The sequence below is a fragment of the Archocentrus centrarchus genome, unplaced genomic scaffold (assembly GCF_007364275.1).
Source record: "Archocentrus centrarchus isolate MPI-CPG fArcCen1 unplaced genomic scaffold, fArcCen1 scaffold_40_ctg1, whole genome shotgun sequence".
Taxonomy (NCBI): Eukaryota; Metazoa; Chordata; class Actinopteri; order Cichliformes; family Cichlidae; genus Archocentrus; species Archocentrus centrarchus.
In genome coordinates this window covers 1,956,998-1,977,475 of record NW_022060266.1, presented here as the reverse complement: position 1 = coordinate 1,977,475, position 20,478 = coordinate 1,956,998, and the positions used below count along the sequence as shown (strand labels likewise).

Sequence of the window (20,478 nt, the reverse complement as noted above, 5' to 3'; positions counted from 1 at the left end):
ATCTGTCTTTTGTTTCTTCCCCACGTTCTCCTCCTTGGTACTGGGATACTGAGCAGCATTAGCTTCCACCTGGGCACTGTGTACATTTGTGGGTCTTTGACGGGTGACAGGACCTAAGCGCCTCTGTCTCTCATTTTCATCACTTAGTATCCTTTTCATGCGTTTCAGGATTGCCTCATCAGTCACACCAGCGTCCGCAAGCAGTGGTTTGAGCTCTCGGCGAACATCATCGTGTTTGTGCCCAAGGCCCTGGTATACAGTGTGGAGGAAAACATCTTGAACTGTGCTTGCACTGTATTTCACATCTGTGTCAGCATGCTTTGAGGCCAATAAAATCTTTTGCTTTAGCCCCATGACTCTGTACAGAAATTGTTGAGGAGTCTCACTGTCTTTTTGTTTGGTGCACATGAGCTCCTGGAAAAGCTCCATGTTGCTTCGCTCACCCAGGTGAGAGTGGAGGAAGCCTTTAAGCTCTTCAACAGTTAACTCATCCTTATTCATTAACATGTCCTTGAAAGGTCCAGGTTTTATAGTTCTGAGGACAGCTCTCACAATTTCTGCATCACTGAACTGCTCCTTTAATCCTTCTTCAATCTGACGGCAAACATTATTGTAGCTGATGTCTGACCCCTGGTCTGCAATCTGACCCCCATGTATCTTAAACTCCCGGCGATGGAGATAAGAAAGGTCCCTTAAGGAGACCACTTTGTCAGGTGTTGTCCCAGCTACAGGTTTGGTGTGTGCAAAGTCTCTATATTGTGGGATGGACTGCGGTCTTACTGGTAAGTGAGATGTAGAATGCAGAGTGGATGTGGGTATGTTCTGCATGATCTTCTTACCAAGTTCCTCATAAGTGGTTAGCATTTTGTGTATTTCTGTCTCATGTGTGCATGTCACTGTGGTGGCTGAATGGTGATTAGCACTGTCAACTTCTCTTGCATCATTAACAATGATATCAATAGCATCACCATTAGTTTGAGTCTCTTCACCACTTACATTAGCAACTTGTGAGTTTATGTCATCACCTTTTGCATGCATTTTGACATTTTCCTCAGACACACAACCCCTCATGGTCACATCAACTACATCTCTCAAATCTAACAAATGAGCCATACCTTCATCCTCTGACTCTAGTAGAGTATTACTGCACATGAAACTGTTGATGTACTCAAAACAATCATCCTCACGCCCCGACTCAAGTTGAGATTGGTTCATCTCAGGTACTGCCCTCAGCGACTTGGCAATCTGGAACAGCTGATCTGCAGAAAGAGTGAACAGATCTTTCTTGATGGCCCACACCAAGCGTTTCCTCTCACTGTCTGCCATGGCTGCTTCCCTATTCCTCGTCCTTGGTCACGCAGTCCGATAACCGTACTCTGTCTTTGTTGTTGATGGGCTGTTATTTTCCTGAGGCACAGTCTTGACTCTTCATCAGATGTAGAGGCAGGTAGGGTTGATTGGCCACATCAGGTCCACGGTGTCAATATCACTGGATCAGCTTCCGTTTTGGCATAGGAAGTGATCCCGGACGAGCCCCCAGAAAAACTGTAACGGGTACCGGTTCACAGCGCCCGTGAGCAGCTTTACCGATAGCTGGAATAATGGAAAACAATAAGATGACACAGGAGAAGCGGTTTGTCGTCTCTGATTCCTCCTCAGCTATATTTATTAACACATCACATATCATTAACTGTTAACACTGTCCATTTTAAATCAGCATCATCTTGCTGTACACACATATGTATAATGTCTCCTTAGACATGTTTCAGTGTCCATAAATCACACATATTCATCAGACATTAACTCTGTTACAATATCTCCTTTATGTCTCTTTCTCATATCACAGATTAACACTGGTTAGTACTGTATTTTAAATGTACCTTTAGAAAAATACCATGAGGTATTAATGGACTCCATATTAAACAGTAGTAAGTAAATAAACACAAACTTTTAAACATATTGATTAATTTATACATTTTACTCTTCTCAGTTTTAATCTACCTTTTAACTAGCACAAAGATATAAACATCAAATACATAGAGAAACTTGCCACTTAATACATGAAACAATGAGAATGAAAGTGCATCAGCTCACACAGGCTTTCAGTAGTTAGCTGCCTGCTAGCAAAATGGCCGCACTGCTGTCACTTTCACTCTCGGTGACGATCGATCTCATAAACAAAGGATAACGCGTCTTACCGCTCATTAACACCATCGTTCTGAATTCGACTTTGTCTACAAACATTAACTAGCAGTTACACCCATTTTCCTTACAGTTTCAAACACAACATACCTGGAATAATGGAAAACAATAAGATGACACAGGAGAAGCGGTTTGTCGTCTCTGATTCCTCCTCAGCTATGAGGGGAATGCACGAGCGGCAGGCACACCACCATCTCACAGTGCCTCCTACTGGTGGGAGCAGAGTAACTGCATACACACTCAATATTTAACACAGTGTGTGAACCAAAAATTGACCCATATAAATACAAACAAAATATATCTGAAACACAGCATTATACACCTTATTCAAATGCTTATTTCTAATTACATCCACATGTGAACACACACTTGTGGGCTTCACATCTGGGCATACACAAAAGCTCCCTGAGCACACTGAGGACCACTGTGAGCAACATCAGATGTGCACGCTGTGGCCACACACCAGTATTACACCTGTTATAATCCGGGGGTCATCCCCAGGGTCAGATTTTTTTGTGTGTGTATGACAGCTCTTTCCTTTTCTTTCGGTCTTTTGCACTCTCCTGCAATAATGGACCAATCCCCATTCCCATCTTGAGTCTTCTTACAATTCCAACAGCATTCAAATGACTTTTCTGCTGAATGTGACGATTAAGGTAGTCCAACTTCTGTTCAGTCCACATTTTTCCCTCTGAAAACTTGCTTGCTGCATTGCCTTTGCTGCGTGTTTTGCAGAGCAAACCTTTCTCACTGGAAAAAGAAAAAATCTCACCCAGTTTCACCGCTTGTTCTTCTATTTGCACAAACTCCGACAGCCATCCATCCATCCATTCGCTTCCGCACATCCTGTTAAGGGTCGCGGGGGGGGCTGGAGCCTATCCCAGCTGTCATAAGGCGAGAGGCAGGGTACACCCTGAACAGGTCGCCAGCCTGTTGCAGGGCCAACACAGAGGGACAGACGACCTTTCACACTCACATTCATGCTCTCATTCACACCTATGGGCAATTTAGATTAGCCAATTAACCTAACCCCAGTAAGTGCATGTCTTTGGAATGTGGGAGGAAACCGGAGTACCCGGAGGAAACCCACGCAAGCACGGGGAGAACATGCAAACTCCACACAGAGAGAGGGAGAGGCCTCAACAATGGATCTACAGAACATGGTACATTTGGACTCAATGTCCTCAACTTCCCTGAGAATGCTGTAGAAGTCCTACCGGAGGTGGGAATTGAATATCTCATGGAGTGGGGCCTCTGCTAGGTGTACCCAGGTCTGTCCAGCATCCGTCCTCCACCACCTGATCTAGCTCACCACCAGGTAGTGATCAATTGACAGCTCAACTCACTTCTTCTGAATTTCCCCATCATGGGACAAATAAAGGGATATCTCATCTCATCTCATCTCATCTGATCAGTCTGATCTGATCTGATAACCCCCCCCCAATACCGAATGGATGACTAGGGGATGGGAATAGGACTTGGGGGTGGGGGTTGCTAGTGCTAATGGCAATCAACCGCTAGCTAGAACCCTGCCCACCCCAAGGCTGGCTGCAGGGTGGGGCCCTGTTAAACTGCGCCACTGAGCTTTCTTTTATTGGGGTCCTCTGATATATACAAAGTTAACAGTATTTGAGTTAGATACATAAGACAGCAATGAAAAGATGAAGACATCTTGTATATGTGTAAATCACATTACTAATGAAGCAAAGCTGTCCATATGCATGACTAAGCATGACTGCTTTGTTCAGTGCAGGTTATTTATAGCAGCTCTTGGAGTTAATAATTCATCTGCTTGGGCTATAAAGCATCATTGGCAGTAATATCTCTTCATCTCTATGAAGCTTCAGAAAGTCAGCAAAGAAGGGATTCAGCAGTTAAATTGAAAGTGTTTACAAACAGTGTCTCTATAAAGAAATGAAGAAGAGAAAGCACATAAATGAAGCAGCACTAGAAGGAGAGAGAATTAAAGGAAAAATAAATGAAGGTAATTTCAAAAGGTTCTGAGTGTGGCTTTGATTAGCAGAGTGAATCACTATTTAGATTGGCTGTGGCTCAGGGGTAGAAATTGGAAGGTCAGTGGTTCAATCTCCAGCTCCCCAGTCCGCATGCGAAAGTGTACTTGGGGAAGATACTGAACCCCAAATTTCCTCGGATGTATCTATCGTAGTGTTGTGAGATAGAAAGCACTTTAAAGGCATGAATGTGTGTGTAAATGAGTGAATGTTGTATTAAATGCTTAATTAGAGTAGCAAAGCATCATATAGGTACCAATTCATTTACCTTCTTAAAACAAGAACAAAAACAAGTAATAATAATAATCTCTTCCTGGAAATGCCCCATGCAAATGTGAGTGGAGTGATGAACCACTGTAGTAATGAACCATTTGTGATGAGGAATGTGAAAAATAAAGAGTCGGATGCTAAAGGAGTCATAGCAGTTAGAGGAGGGCATTGAAAAGCACTGAAACACATAGGCAGGTATGAGCTGCTGTGCTGTGCAGTGACTGTGACCTCTTTGGCGAGGTTAAACGCAAGGTAATTGAAAACTGGGCTGTACATGTGACCGCTGTTTACTCAGTTCACAGCCCATTTATCTGCAGGTTTAGCTGATATTACTGAAGAAGGGCTGACTGGGCTCTTTGAACACCTTGAAGTTGTGCTGCAGTGCACAAGTTTGAAGCCTCTTGACTGTCTCTGTAGTTGCTAGCAGACTGGATATGTGGTCAGAGCTTAGACCATAGCCACTGAACTGGACCAGAGATATTAAAACAGAAACATTCAGGGATTTTTTTCTTTAAACAAACTTATTTTAAAGCAAAATGAACGAAAAAAGCATTTTTGGTTTTTATCACATTTCACTGGTGATTCTGTGTATGAAGTTTTAATACTCTTGTGACAAATTAACTGCCCGAGTAACTGGAAGAAAACTGCTGAGCCGGACTGGGGAGATCGTCGGCCAGTGGAAAGAATATTTTGAGAAACACTCAAATTCAGCCAAAACGTCCTATGTGGAGGACGCAGAACCTGAAGACTCTGAGGAAGCCTCACCAATTGCACTGGCAGAGGCCCCTGGGGTAGTTTAGAAGCTCCCTGGTGGCAAGGCGCCAGGTTTGTATGAGATTGACCCTGAGATGCAAAAGGCTCTGGACACTGTGGGGCTGTCTCGGTTGACACACCCCTTTAATGTCACATGCTTAGACCAGGGTGGTGGTTCCTATTTTTAAAAAGAGGGGCTGGAGGGTGGCTCCAATTATTGGGGTATTACTCTGCTCAGCCTTCCCGGGAAAGCTTATTCCAGGATGCTGGAAAGAAGCTCTAGCCAATCATTAAACTAAACTTTGGATTCAAGAGGAGCAATCCGGATTCCATCCTGGCCGTGGAACAGTGGACTCAAGTTCACCCCTGCAGGACTTCTGGAGCGGACACGGGAGTTCAACAATCCCACTGCTATGAGCCGTCAGATCTTTGTGCATCTTTGGCACAAAGTCAAGCATATTTTCAGTGAGTGTTGTTGTTGAACATTAGAAATAATTAAATTATAAGTGCTTCTCCCATTGTCTAGCAACATAAGTATTGAAGTATATAGAAATGGAGTAGAATAAGATTAACAACTCATAAATAAAACACTTTTTTACACATCTGTTTAAGTTATATTTACACAGCTATGGAATTATTTACACAACTAAGGATAATATCACAGTAAATAAATACACTTATCAGGAACACGAGTGTGGATGTATATGTATGATATGGGTATTACATACGTGTTGGATATTAGCAAGAGTAGCAGCAGTCTCATAGGTATTGTACAGAGTTGTAAACATCGAGGTGGCATTGCACATGATGGAGACATTGACAGAGTAAATGTCCAGATCAGCAGTTGTTTGGTGTTCTAATGGCCCAAGGGTAGAAACAGTTTCTTAGCCTGGATGTGTGGGCCTTCATTGGTCTCTATCATTTGCCAGAAGGCAACTGTTTTAAACAGTTGATGCGTTGAAGAGGAGGGATCATTGAGAATGGTTGTGGAGCTTCTCAGGCATCTGGAGCCAGCAGTGTCCTCCATGGAGGGCAGAAGGCAGCCGGCAGTTTTCTGGGCTGTGTTTGTGATCCTCTGGAGAGCATTTCTGCAGCTGAGCTCCCAGCGTACCAGGCAGAGATACAGTACATGATCTCACTCTCCATGGTGGATTGGTATTGGCACCAGCAGCCTCTGATCCAGTTTGCTCTTCCTGAGGACCCTTAGGAAGTGTAATCTCTGCTGGACCTTCGCCATCATTGCATTGCTGTTGATGGACTAGGCCAGCTCCTCTGATATATGTACTCCCAGAAGTCTGAAGGAGGTCACTGTCTCCACCACGTCCCCATTGATGTACTGTAGAGACGGGGTGTAGTAGACTCTGGTCCTTCGGAAGTCTACAGTGACCTCCTTGTTTTTTGAGGTGTTCAGCAGCAAGTTGTTGATGCAGGTTCAGAGGTTTATTTTTAATGAGAATGTCCAGGATGATTGTATAGAAAGCTGAACTAAAGTCTATGAACAGCAGTCTGACATAGGTCCCAGGTGGCTCAGCGTCAGTTGGATGTCGAGGGTGATGGCGTCCTCAGTGGAGCGGTTTGCCCTGTAAGCAACCTGCTGAGGATCAAGGGCTGTGGGGAGGCAGTCTTTGATGTGGCATGAGACTAGCCTCTCAAAGCTCTTTGTCACCAGAAACATGAGTGCGATGGGCCTGAAGTTGTTCAGACCGCTATTTGTGGGTGTTTTGGGGACGAGGATGATGGCGACTGATTTGAGGGAGGCGGGGATGGTGGCTTGGGTTCGGGATGGGTTGAATAATCTGGTGAAGATCTCTGCAAGTACATATGCACTTGCCATCAGTACCTTTCCAGGTATGCCATCCGGACCAGCTGCTTTCCTTGGGTTAACTGACATGAGTTCACACCTCACCTGGTGCTGGTGGAGGGTCAGTGAGGTGCGGCTGTAGACTAAAGGAGGGTTTGATGGCCTACTGGTCTCAAACCTTGGGAAAATCTGTTCAGTTCCTCAGCCAGTGAAGCATAGGCTTTAACAGTTGAGATGCTGCTGCCCTGTGTTTTATAATGGACCCAAACCAACACTTCTAAGACTGTTCTCTTTCCTGTAATGTTGACCAATATGAGCACAGAGTGCCCAGCCTACTGTTTCCAATCACTGATCTATGTACAACTGTGGTCATTTTAAAAGAGAAATGTTGACTGTGTAGAATGGGGGAAATTGTAAATGAAGTATCATGCATGTTGCCATTGTTTGTTCATACTCATTTCCTGGGAATCGCTGGCTACCACCTCCTTTGTAGTAACATTACAGGTTGTGAAAGATGGCAAGAATAATTGGTCTGGGAGTTTCTCTGTCAGGCAATAAAAAGCAAGATTTAATGCTGTTTAGTGTTTGTAGAATAAATACTTTTTAGGACAAGCAGAGGAAGAAGTAGTGATAGATGAAACGCGAGAAGCGCGCTGCACCAGGCTGAGAATTTCACCCAGTTTGCTTGGAATTGCAGTTTGTTCCAGATTGTTCTGAAAACCTTGACTGCAACTCTGTAGAAGACTGCCCATGGTTCCTAAATGCTGTCAGGATGAGGAAACTTTGCGGTCTGTATCTGACATTTTGGAGACGGTACCAGCACTCGTGCACGGACCCTATCCAGATCAGTAAAATGTGGCATGCTTTCATTTGTTTGTTTAAAGCTGACATCAGCAAACATTAGCTTGATTTAGTGCCAGGGCAGTCACACTAACACTAAGTCGTTAACAGAAGGTTTTCTAATTGTTATATATTAAATTGCAGAACATCAGTAGGAGCAGCTCTTGAAGATGAAAAAGCTTTTGCAGACAGTAGCTAACACAGTGTTTCCCCACTTGAAACAGTTACAGAAGCTACAGAAGATTAAGTCACTTTATTTGAATAGAACATATCATCATTCTTTTAGACACTAATTACATGTGACTAGCATGTAACCTTCATGTTTCTTTTTGTATTTGTATGAGAAGTTGCTCACAGCTTGTAGTCTACCCTCCAACAGAAGATTCTGGGTACCCGCAAAACACCTTGCAGACCCTCCCCCGCCTCCTTCGTCTCTCTGGCCAATTATTGCCACACCTGACAGACTGCTATAATTGTTTGTGCTGAAGGAATTACGGTGGCTGCTACTGATGCGCTGGGTGCTTAAGTTCACATCCTCAGACACATTAATATGGAAATCCCTGTAAACTAAATATTTGTCCTCCTTTTTATGCAAATATGTTAGAACCAAGCCAGATATCACTTTGATGTTTTGCTTGGGAGAGCTTTGGTTTTGACTGCATTTTCTTAGCTGGGTATACTGCTACCAATTATGCACTGCATTCAAGATAAAAGTCCCTCTAACCTTTATGACAAAAAGCCTTTAATGTTGCTCTGTTGTATGGCTTCTTCTTTATGGTTTGGTATTTAAGGAGCATTTGCGCTCTACCTAAGCTCACAGGCAAACCTTTTATAATAAGGTTTATTACTATTATATTTAATGCCAGAGAGTATACAGTTTTTATAAGGTTGGTTAGTCCATATGAGTGTCACTTTGACAAATGCAGAAATATGATGCTGTTACAGAACATACTATACTTGTTTATATTAATCTCTTGCAACAACACGTCTCCTCCACAGTCACTGCCACACCTCCAGACATACCAGCATTAAAGCTGCATTAATCCTATGTGTTAATTTACAGACTGATTACATCACACTGATTCATATTTCTCTTTAACTCTACAAAGCTTCAAACTGAGGTCTAGCTTGCTACTTTGGATTTAAAGCCTGACAAGTGTGGTTTATGTGAGCGTGTTGTAATAATGACATAGCTGCAGCTCTGATAAAACACAGTGATGGCTCAGTGCCACTTTCTCATACCACAACCTTGAGTACCTACTGGTCTGTTTTTCCAAATGTCACTTGAGAAACTAATCAACCAACAACCACATTTTCTTATTATCATCTATGTTACTTATGGCTCGTTATCAAACTTTGCTAAAACTTCAGTTATGCGTATATATGCTAGTTTAGGTACAAAAGATTAGCATGTTAATAGACTGGTATTGATGCCCTTCCTCCTGATATCTGAGCCAGTGATTTAGGTCAGTATTGTACTGATGCTGAGTATTGGATTGTTGCCTCCCTAATAAAGTCACTGTTCTATCTGCGTAAGCCAAAAGAAAGTTGGTCAGTTGCTGACCATAATGCACCATGTCATAGCTAGTTCAAAATACAGATTAGCATCAGACAGCAAATCCTACCAGAAAGAGGCAGATGAGGCCTGTGTGAACTTCTGTTTATTAGAGCTATAATGGAAAAAAATGGGACCAAGCAAATACAAAAGGAACACCAAGTGAGTAAGTCAGTCTACAATGAACACATCTAAATAAAAGAATTAACGCGCTTGCAGTAATGATAACTGATTCAACAGGGGCGATGAGTTGAGAGAAGAGAAAAAAAGGAAACTGAAACTCATCCATTATGTTCAACATTGTATCCTGAATCTGACTGAAAATGATTAAATATCTAGCTGCCACATTTTGCCCATTTATTTCAGAGAAGGGAAACAAAGTAGAGCCTCAAGAAAGGGCATTTATCAATGTTTAGCCACTTCCACTGCTCCCGCAACAAATGGCCAACCCAGGAATTATATTGCAACATTGTTATCCAGCCATAGAAAGCATGATGTTAACAGTATTAGGCGCAGCTAATACTGTTACTGTTTGTGGAAAGATATTTTATTCAGTGCCAAGACATAAACTAAACCCAATATCTTATTTACAATGTGAAAGCAGGGAATTCTCAAGGTAATCTGGTACTGGGACTCCTTTATTTTAGTTTTAGTATTTCTCTGTATGTTTGAGCTACATGGATCTCAATGCAAACCCACAGAGGACTTCACTGATGTGCACACTGTGAAATATTAATATTGCAATTCATTTTATTTATTACCCACTCTCCTTAAGCGAATTGTTACTTTAGCCGTTGATCACAGTGACCTGATGTTGCCATTAAATTTTATGATTCCACAAACTTACCTGAAACAGGATCCAGAGAAACAGTTAAATTCCTTTTTGTGTAATGTGAAATATAATGCAGCCTCTTTAATTCTCTGCATAATGAACACAATCCATATCTATAGTGTGGAGGTTTAGCAGCACTGCTCTGAATGTGCAGTGGAGTCCTGGTTAGCCAGCAGGGATTGGTTAGATCTTATCTTGATAGAACGGTTTGACAGGTACTGCATCACATTAAGGGCCTTACCAATCTTCCCTGTCACTTCCAGCAGGAGGCATACAGATAGGGGAGCCCACCCGCTCCACCAACACCTTCTCACCCACGTTGATACACAACATATTGAGTTTTCTTCAAGTTTCAAAGACAGATAAAAGGCACTGAATGAGCAAGATGTTTTTTTGTCTCTGAAGTCAAGGACACATGTGCCAGAATTACTTACTCCCTCTTTTTACGCTATCATCTGTACAATATAGAAAAGTACTTCCTCCACATTTCAGGGGCACAATTTTGCTGACCAATAAAAAAACAAACAAAAAAGAAATTCACCCCTTTTATAGACAGGAGCAGCACACGTCCTGTTCTGATAACAAGTTGGTGATGCCTTCTTTATTGGCACAATGTTAGTAAAATAAGAATGCATTCAGTTGCTGTTGTTGTTATCTCCAGAAAAACATGCACAAAGAGAGCAGTTTTTATTTATTTCTTTTATTTTAATGATTTTGTCACCTGGTAAAGTTGATTTTTATTTATTTTTTTTTTTACTCATGGTGATTTTATCCAAAGGTGAAATCTTCAATTTTTGCTTTGCAAGTCTTATAAAGTTAAGTTTCACAAATCTATCGAGAATCTTAATAGTTCTACTGCCCTGACCAACGCCTGTAATCTGAGAGCAGCTATGGGAGAAGCAACAGGATTTCAGTCCTGGAGCTCTTCCAGAGATCATCGTGGAGAATGGGAGGTGTTTGAACAATAACATGGACGAGCTCGGGGAGCTGATTAAGAATGCAGTGAGTGTAGTTTGATGTGTTTCAGGGAGTGTTGCAGCAAGACGTTACCACACACACTTCCCAGACCCCAGTGTGACTGTACCTGGCTTCAAGACATTTTGGGTGGGCAGGGATGTAAATCTGAACAGTAAGAAGAAATGTGTAGGCTGTAATAGAAAACTGGTGTCATCCTAGACGTTCAAATCCTCGGGCTGGCATCACTGTGGGTCCCTGAGCAAGCCCACCCCCCCAGGTTGCTCCCCGGGCGCCCTTTGGCTGCCCCCTGCTCCATGCTGTGCTGTGTGTACTACATACTCCATGTGTGTGATGGGTTAAATGCAGAGAATGAATGAATTTCGCTGCATGTAAATGTATGTGACAAATAAAGCTCTTTCTTTCTTACTACAAAGGAATGTTTCTGTGGCCTGAACATTGACCTGCTAGCTGTTGAAATGCATCCATAATACTTGTTGTGTGAACGCATCATAGCAGTTTTAATTGACTTATTGAGCTCTTCACTTTTAGTATTTTCTGTTTAATTGAGCTCCTCTTTACTGTATTTTTTCCTTTCTGAGCAGTTTTGTTCTGTGATATTCTATTTATTTTATTGAGCTGAGGTGTTTTTCATGTTTTGGCTGTTCTAACACTCTGTTCCCTACTTTTGGTTTAAGTAAAGTATTTCTTACCTTATTTGTCTTATACCCAGGGCATAACAGCTCTTGTTGTCTAACTCTCCTCAGAGTGTCTGTGTTATTTTTCATTCAAACAATAGACACTGTCTTTTCTTCTTCTCACTTGCAAGTCAAAGTCCCTTCATCAAGGTCATTTCTAACTTTTATTATTCATATTATTCTTTCTACCTGGATGGTTAGGTGGAGTCCACCCAAAGTATGATCAGGATTCTGGGACTATCGGCCACCCTGCCCAACTATCTGGATGTGGCCACCTTCCTACATGTCAACCCATATATTGGTCTCTTCTTCTTTGACGGTCGCTTCAGACCGGTGCCTCTGGGACAGACTTTTGTTGGCATCAAAACCAGTAATAAGGTACGAATGTTTAAGATGTCGGTGGATGTCCAAAAAAACAGGTCTGCTAACTTTTACAAGTAGTTTATCCAGTGTGACGTGAATACAGTATATCGACAAAGATGGAGAGCTGATTGGCAAAGCTGTTTTATAATTATCTGCCTTTAGTGATCTTCAAGTGCAGCACAATCATGTTCACTGTGATTTGTATCCTGTTCAGATCCAGCTGATTCATGACATGGAGGAGGTTTGTTACAACAAAGTTCTGGAGCAGGTTAAAGCAGGCCATCAGGTAAGGGCTTTTCTATTGATATGGACCCAGGTGTGTGGGCTTTGGTGGAAAGTGGGCTTCATCCAGAGGAGGGCTGTGTTATTGCAAGCTATTTCACATTTTAAACCTGAAATCTGTGTGTAACCCATGAGCTGTGCAATGCCAAAACAACACATTGTTTATTGTCATGACCCTGTGTTAATGATTTGCTGTTACTTTGTCACATGCGTAAATGCACGCATCTCCATCCGGCCAGCCATCTTCTACCACTTATCTGGGGCCAGTTTGTTGGGGCAGCATCCTAAGTCACCACCTCCAGTTCATCTGGGAGAACACTGAGGCATTCCCAGGCCAGGGGAGAGATGTAATCTCTCTTTCCTTTCACCACAATGGGTCGGCACACCATTCTTCCAATCCCCTTCTACAAGATACTTAACAAGATACTTAAACTTCTCCACTTGGGGCAGCAACTTGTCCCTGACCTGGAGTGGGCACTCCACCCTTTTCGTGCTGAGAACCATGGCCTCGGACTTGGAGGTACTAATTCTTATCTCCACTGCTTCACACTCAGCTGCAAACCACTCCAGTGCGAGCTGGATGCCACCACCTGATTAAGCCAATCAGACCACAACATCTGCAAAAAACCAGACAGGAGATCCTGAGGTCACCAAGGTGGAAACCTTCTGCCACTTAGCTATGCCTAGAAATCATCCATAAGAGTTACAGAATTGGTGACAAAGGGCAGGACTGATGAAGTCCAACACCCACCGGGAGTGAATTGATGCAGACCAAGCTCTTTCTGCGCTTGTGCAGGGTCTGAATTGCTCATAACAATGGTCAGACACCCCATAATTCCCAAAGCACCTCCCAGAGAAGGGATGCAGTCAAATGCCTTCCCAAAGTACACAAAACAAATGTAGACTGGTTGGGCAAACTCACGCCACTTGAATATTCTTGAGAGCATAAAGCTGGTCCAGCATTCCACAGCCAGGATAAAAACTGCACTGTTCTCCTGAATCCGAGGTTCGACTAGTGGACAAACTCTCCTCCGCAGTACCCTGGTGTACACCTTCCCAGGGGGGCTGAGTAGTTTGATCCCCCTGTAAATGGAGCACACCTTCTACTGCTCCTTCTTAAAAGTGGGAACCACCACCCCAGATCTCCATGCAACATTGCAGAGAGCCTTTAGGAACTCAGGGCATATTTTATCCACCCCAGGGGCCCTGCCACCAGGGAGCTGTTTAACTTCCTCAGTGGCCTCACCCCCAGTGATGGGCGAGTCATCCCCCTCTTCCTCAGACTCTGCTTCCTTTAAAGAATGCCAGTGGGTTTGGAGAGATCCTCAAAGTATTCCTTCCACCACCTGACTATATCCTCAGTTATAAAGTCAGTGCCCCATCTGCATTATACACTGTGTGAGTAGAGCACTGCTTTCCCTTCCTAAGCTGCCTGACGGTTTGCTAGAATTGCTTCGAGGCCAACTGAAAGTCCTGTTCCTGGCCTCACCTCACTCCTCCCACACCAGAGATTTTGCTTCAGCTATTGTCAGAGCCACGCTCCGCCAGCTGCTTACAGAGTCCCACAAGCTAACCAAGCCCAATAGGACTCCTTTAGCTTGATGGCTCCCTTCACCTCTGGCTGTATCCCTGCAGCCTGTATGAGGCTGTAGGTATAAAAGCTTAGGCAGTGCACTCTGAGCCCATCCACCTGTGCCAATTACACAATCCTTATGATAAACTCTCCTCTTCTCATTCCAGTAAAGCAACACTTCCAGTGGCAGCTATTATAACCACATTAATTTACATACATTCTCCTACAATTTTGTATTCTCAAAGGGGAAACATCTGCAAATACAGATGCAGTAGGACCAGCCACAAAAATAATCCTGGTTCCACCTTGTAGATGCAAAACTGATGGACCTCTTTAGTAAATATAGACAGTAGCTTTTTAATGGCAAAAGAGGGTTTGCAGTGGTGGTGTCTGCTACTATATTTTAATTAATTATTCTAAATTTTACCTCTGTACACAATCACAGTTCATTTTAAATCTAATATGTGGTTAAAATGCAGGCTTTCATTCAGCAGGTTTAGCAAAAGTATTGCATTAACTGTTTTGGAGTTCAGAGGCTCAAAAGTAACTGGACAGATGACTGACAGACTCACTGTGAAATGACGCCTGTTACCTTGTTATTCCATAACAGATCTGGAGTTGAATATGCATTTAGTAGTATCTCATAGCTGCTCACAGGAACTCTCAATCTGAGGTCCAAACAGATGATGCGAGTAAAGGAGGCCATCATTAGGCTGCCAGTCTAGTGCATTCTTCAGAAGAAGGAAGGCTACAGAAGACAGCTGAAGTGGATGATTAAAACAAAAACTGTTTCACGTCTAAGTCAAAAATGATCTCCAGGAGGTGTCAGTATCATTTTAGATTTTAAAATCCATAGTAATATTTTTTAACTCTACAAGTTATGGGCACGTTAATATTTATAAACATGTAGTCATGGTAAAAAAGAAAGTATGCAGTCTTTTATTTCCAACTTTTTACAGATCAGAACATAATAAAAAAGAATCTGGTCTTTTGCAGGTCTTAAAATTAGGTTATTACAACCTCAGATCAATTTTGGCTTAATCCTTACTGCTTCCATAAGAGGGCAAGTAGCAGCAGGTGCTGCTAATTAAATATGCTTATTAAACAGGTGTGACCACCGACTGTAAAAGCATAACTTTGGTCTGTTTTCTCTTCTGGAGCATTCAGGTGTGTGTTAACACAATTGCAGGGAGGAAAGACATCAGCAATGAGCTTAAAGATGCTGTTGCTGTCCATCAATGTGGGAAGGTCATTTCCAAAGAATGTGAAGTCCATGATAGCACATTGAGATTATGGACTTCATATTGTGGAAAACACTCAAGACAGTTGCCAGTCTTCCCAGGACTGGATGTCCCAGCCAGTTCTCTGATTGAAATGCTGTGATTGAAAGGTGGATCTACAAGCTATTGAATCATGGGGTGTACTTAATATTTTACACACTGCTTTTGGATTTTGTTTAATACATTATGAGTTTATTTGCCTTCTTCGGTCAAATTGGCATTCCTCAGCTTTTGTCGAGGTAATGCGATGCTGCTGTGCATGCAGCATACCTGGTTGCTTTATTCCCAAAAATCCCAGGCATGCTTGTTAAGAATTTTCCTAAGACGTCCACTGTAAAATGTTCCGAGTGGAATGACAGTGAAGTTGGTTTAGTTCTAGAATCTTTTCCACAACTCCTCAAAAATACTTCACTGAACTTTTTCATGAATAGCAACCTTACTGCAGTAAATATTTTGTGTGAACCTTTTGGAATGAACACCTGTTATCTAAATTCTCTGAAGTCCTTATCTCCCCCGGTGTTACCCTCCCCTCCTCCCCCATCCACCCACTGCTCTCCACTCATTCTGCTTCCACTCTGCAGCCCTCTGCAGGCCTATTGGGAACAAGAGAGTTGTGAATTCAGACTTTACCATTTAGCTTCCATCTGCTGCAGGAGTTGAGCAGCCTATTGAGTGCCGTTGTTATCCTGCCATTTCCACTTCTCTTTTGACAATTCTTTCCCTCAAACACAAACTTAATGGGAACTTTTCTGTAGTCCTCGAGAACTTGTAGGCATCTTGATTCTGCACCACTAACAACATATACTACCCATACATATTTGTTGTTTAAAGCCTCAATGCTTCAGGGTAGCTGCAGAGTTTACTGTTCAGCTGGGGGGTGGGAGTGGGGGGGGGGGTCTTCTTCTCTCAGTATTAAATTGCCAAGAAGTGTCTGTGACATATATTAATTTCATCTGGGAGGATGTGATTGATGAAATTTCCTTTATGATTCCCCCCCCCTCCTCCTGGTGGAAGGTGTGCTGCCAGAAAATACTTTAATAAACTGAAAAGCCAGCAGTTACTACCATCAACATTTCCACACAGCCCAGTGGTGCTGATAAAACACCTCTGATAAATAACATTAGCTGCAGTGGTCTCATTGGACCGTGTGTGTTGGATGATACACAAAGCTGGCTGCCACATTTGTTTGCAGTCATGCAGCATTTTTGTCTAATAATATATTTTAATGTCTTGAAGTAAGACAAGGAAAAAACCATCTGGCTCTTGAATTGCTATTTTTAGGTAAATTAGAGCTTTCATAGTAGGGCCTGCTGTGATTTTAAGTTCATTTTTCCCTGCACATAGCAGCTGGCTAAAAATCATATTTGGTAATAAAAATAAAAAAAAAAAATACAAAGACCATTTGAATTGCATTGTGAGCCATAAGAGAGTAAATCATCAACATAAAGACATATCTGATTATACAACTGCATTTATTTAAACAAACTTTCCTACATGTAACAGAATGAAAGGACAAAGCATTTGAGAATTTTGTATTTTAAGGTGTTTTTAGATGGACTCCAACTGCTAATGTAGCTAATGTGTACATTTAGCCTACTGCTAACCATTTTTTACACACAGCCTGAATGATTTAGTAGAACTAAAAAAGTCTAAAAGATGTTTTAATTACAGTGAGCTAAAGTTTTCTGCCTCCTCACTGGGACTGGGAGAGCAGTCTAAGCAGAGAAACCTCCCTCTCCCCGGCCACCTGCTCCAGGTCATCTGGGGTGCACCAAGATGTTTCCAAGCCAACTGAGAGATGTAATCTCTCCAGTGTGTCCTGGGTCTGCCCTTCCAGTTTGATATTCCCAAAACACCTCACCTAGGAGACGTCCAGGAGACATCCTAATCAGATGCCCAAACCATCTCAGCTGTGGAGAAGGAGTAGCTCTACTCCTAGTCTCTAAGGCCGAGCCCAGACACTCTTCAGAGGAAGCTCACTTCTGCCGCATTTATCCACAGTCTTATTCCTCCTGTCACTACCCAGAGGTTGTGACCACTGTTGAGGGTAGGAATGTAGGTCAGTCAGTGAACTGACAGCTTCCCTTTCACACCGAGCTCTCTCTTCACCACAACAGACTGGTACAGCTCTGCATCACTGCTGACGCCACACCAGTCCATCCGTCTCTCCCCTCATTTGTGGACAAGCTCCTGAGATACTTGAACACTTCCACTTGGGTCAGCAATTCCTTCCTAAGCCAGAGTGGGAACTCAACCCTCAACCCCTCTGGCTGAGAGAGCCATGGCCTCAGACTTGCTCATTTTCATCCCTAATATTTCACACTTTCACACAAACCCCCCCGGTAGAAGCTGGAGGCCACCAGAACTACATCACTGTGAAAAGCAGAGATGAGACTGAGAGACCCTCCACCCCTTGGCTGCATCTAGTAAGTCTGTGTATAAAAATAAACACAATGGATGACAAAGGGCTGCCCTGTTGGAGTCCGGTTCTTATTGCTCCTATGTACGATGTATTTATCAACCCATAAAAGCAGCAATAAATGAAGGTAATGATTTTACTGTAATCTTCATGTGGATGTTACCTCGACATGAATTACCTTCCTAAGCGTTGTGTCAGCCCCCGTACATCTCCTTCATGGTAACAGTGTTCCCTGGTAGCGGTGGCCTCTTACAGCTGAATATTGCAGCTTCATGAGTTACAGTTCAGAGTGTTGGTCTGCACACTGCCCCTAGAGGAGGGTTTCGAGAGGCTCCCCTCTTCTAACTTTTAGTCCTTTAACTGTTGACGTAATTGATTTAAAGTTTACGTATTAGCTGAATTAGCATGCTGCCTATAAATCTGTGGGTTGTGTTGCTATGAACTTGTTTAAGCTGTATCTTTGTGCCCCAGGTGATGGTGTTTGTCCATGCTCGTAATGCCACAGTGAGGACGGCCATGGGACTGATCGAGATGGCGAAGAACCATGGAGAGATCTGTTTCTTTCAGCCAGACCAAGGTCCAGACTACGGCCAGTGTGAGAAACAGGTAAAAAGAAAAGGCTCCACACATGTTTTAAGCTCTTTAATAAATAGGAAATGAATGGATGTGTTATTTAAGCATGTTCAGCAAGAATCTTCAAATGCACGTTGAATGAAGTTGTGACAGGGCCGTCTTTACTGTAGCACTGAACCCATACGTGTATGTAGATGATTAAAAACAACAGTTCTGTCACAGAGTGTGATGAGGTATTTTTAGATTCAGCGTTTCAGCATTTTCCAAGCCTGGAGGTTCGAGTGCTCGGGCGAGCCTGCAGAGCAGCACATCAGAGGTTCTGCAGGGTTGTTTTGTGAACTGATTAGAGAAGAAAAGTGATGCTTATCATCAAATCCTTTATTTTATTTCAAGACAAATATTTCAAAAACAAACACTAAAATACAGCAACATAGACACTGCCAATAGGTTATTAAAAGGTTCAGGTTACTTTATTGTAGCTGTGGGTAGATTTAGTCTCACTATCACCTGGTCTGACTCTAACGTAATGCTGTCTGTTTACGGTATCTATAACTCGGTGCTAGATATAAATGGTTCTGTTAAAAATGTGGCACAGACACGTCTGATTACGTCTCCTGAACAATTTTCTTTGTGTGGTTATTTCTGTGATAAATTACAATTTGCAAACTTGGAGGACTAGTTTGATGGCTAACCTCATTTTGTCAACTAGCTCGAAAAAGTATCCACTGTCTCTAAACTTTGAAACCCACCTATTCTGTGAGGTTGCCTGGGACGGTTACACCTATATAACCCACATACAATATAAAGCTGTAGCACGAGACACACGACCACATTTTGTGTGTTACATAAAAGCAGTACAAACAGTTTTCAGCAGAAAATCCTTGTCTTTGCTACTTGGTTTCTAAACCATGTTGGACGATACTGCACACACTGCCTGGTTGTGAGAATTGAACTGGCAACCTGAAGGCAATGCCAAAGAGGTGGCAGCTCCAAAGAGAACCCTGGATTCCTTCTTTCTCACAGCTCAGCATTGTGAACACTACACATTTAGCTTTGCTGCCATAATGCATGTGAGTGCAGGCGTGAGGGTGGACCACTAATGGTGAGTGTGCATGTGTGTGTAATTAATGGTCTTTGTGCTGTGAGAGTACACAGAGGTGGAGCTATATTTTCCCTCAGAGGACGGTCAGTCAGATGCCAACTCCCATATTTAAATCTCCTGCAACAGAAGGCAGAGTGATAAATTTAGTAACCTTTTCCTCTGTTCCCTGGGGCTGAGCCAAGATTGATGTGTCTCTAATCTTCTTTCTATTTAAATGGGTTATGTATACAAATCAGATCACTTTTCATGCTTTCTAAAACTGGAAATAGCGACAAGAGATTACGTTGGGGGACTAAAATGATGCGTTGTGGCCTGGTTAGGCTTTGAAAGAGTACTTAAAAAGCAATTGTGTAACTATTCCTTTAGTTTATGTGCATGCGTGAAGTTTCATATGCACTAACTGAAAATTAATTCAGTCCTGGTGGTTTTCCCTGTGTCCGAACATAATGAGTATTATCCATTCCATTAGTTCATCTTTGAGTGTTTGTCAGTCAGGCCTGCTCTGGTGAAGGAAGGGGCAGAGGACTGACTCTACTCTAAGCCCACACAGAGATAATGCACTGCTTATTTGCACACTGCAAATTGCCCCACATTAATATTTATAGGTGGTTTTTTTTTTTTAATCTCCAATATGCATATGCGGTGAATAAAGCCCCTATAAGGTCAGACATATAATCAAGCGTTTATTTATCCAGCTTTAAAAGTCAGTCTGTTTTCCTCTCTCCTGTCCATATGATTTAATTGGCTTTATCTCGGGGTTTGGAGAGGCTGTCAGTCAAGCTTGGATATCTGAATGCACCCACTAGACTCAGTTCTAGTTAAATACAGTTTTAGGTGAGATCATGATTAGAAAGTGCTCTCGAGTAAGAAGAAATTGTGAATGTGCGCTCCAAGAGGTTTTTTTTTTCCCATTGTGTGTGTGCGCGCTTTTATATCGTGTATTTTAAAACCTAAAACCTGGAAGTACTT

The 20,478-nt window shown here is 42.5% G+C and overlaps 1 protein-coding gene across 1 annotated transcript in view; it reads left to right on the top strand.

Moving 5' to 3' along the window:
- Positions 1 to 20,478, top strand: part of ascc3 (activating signal cointegrator 1 complex subunit 3) — a 218,877-nt gene that overhangs the window by 125,360 nt on the left and 73,039 nt on the right. Inside the window, exons 12-14 of the mRNA XM_030724721.1 lie at positions 12,119 to 12,295; positions 12,495 to 12,566; positions 18,306 to 18,440. Coding sequence (XP_030580581.1) covers positions 12,119 to 12,295; positions 12,495 to 12,566; positions 18,306 to 18,440 — 384 coding nt within the window. The remainder of the gene's footprint in view (positions 1 to 12,118; positions 12,296 to 12,494; positions 12,567 to 18,305; positions 18,441 to 20,478) is intronic.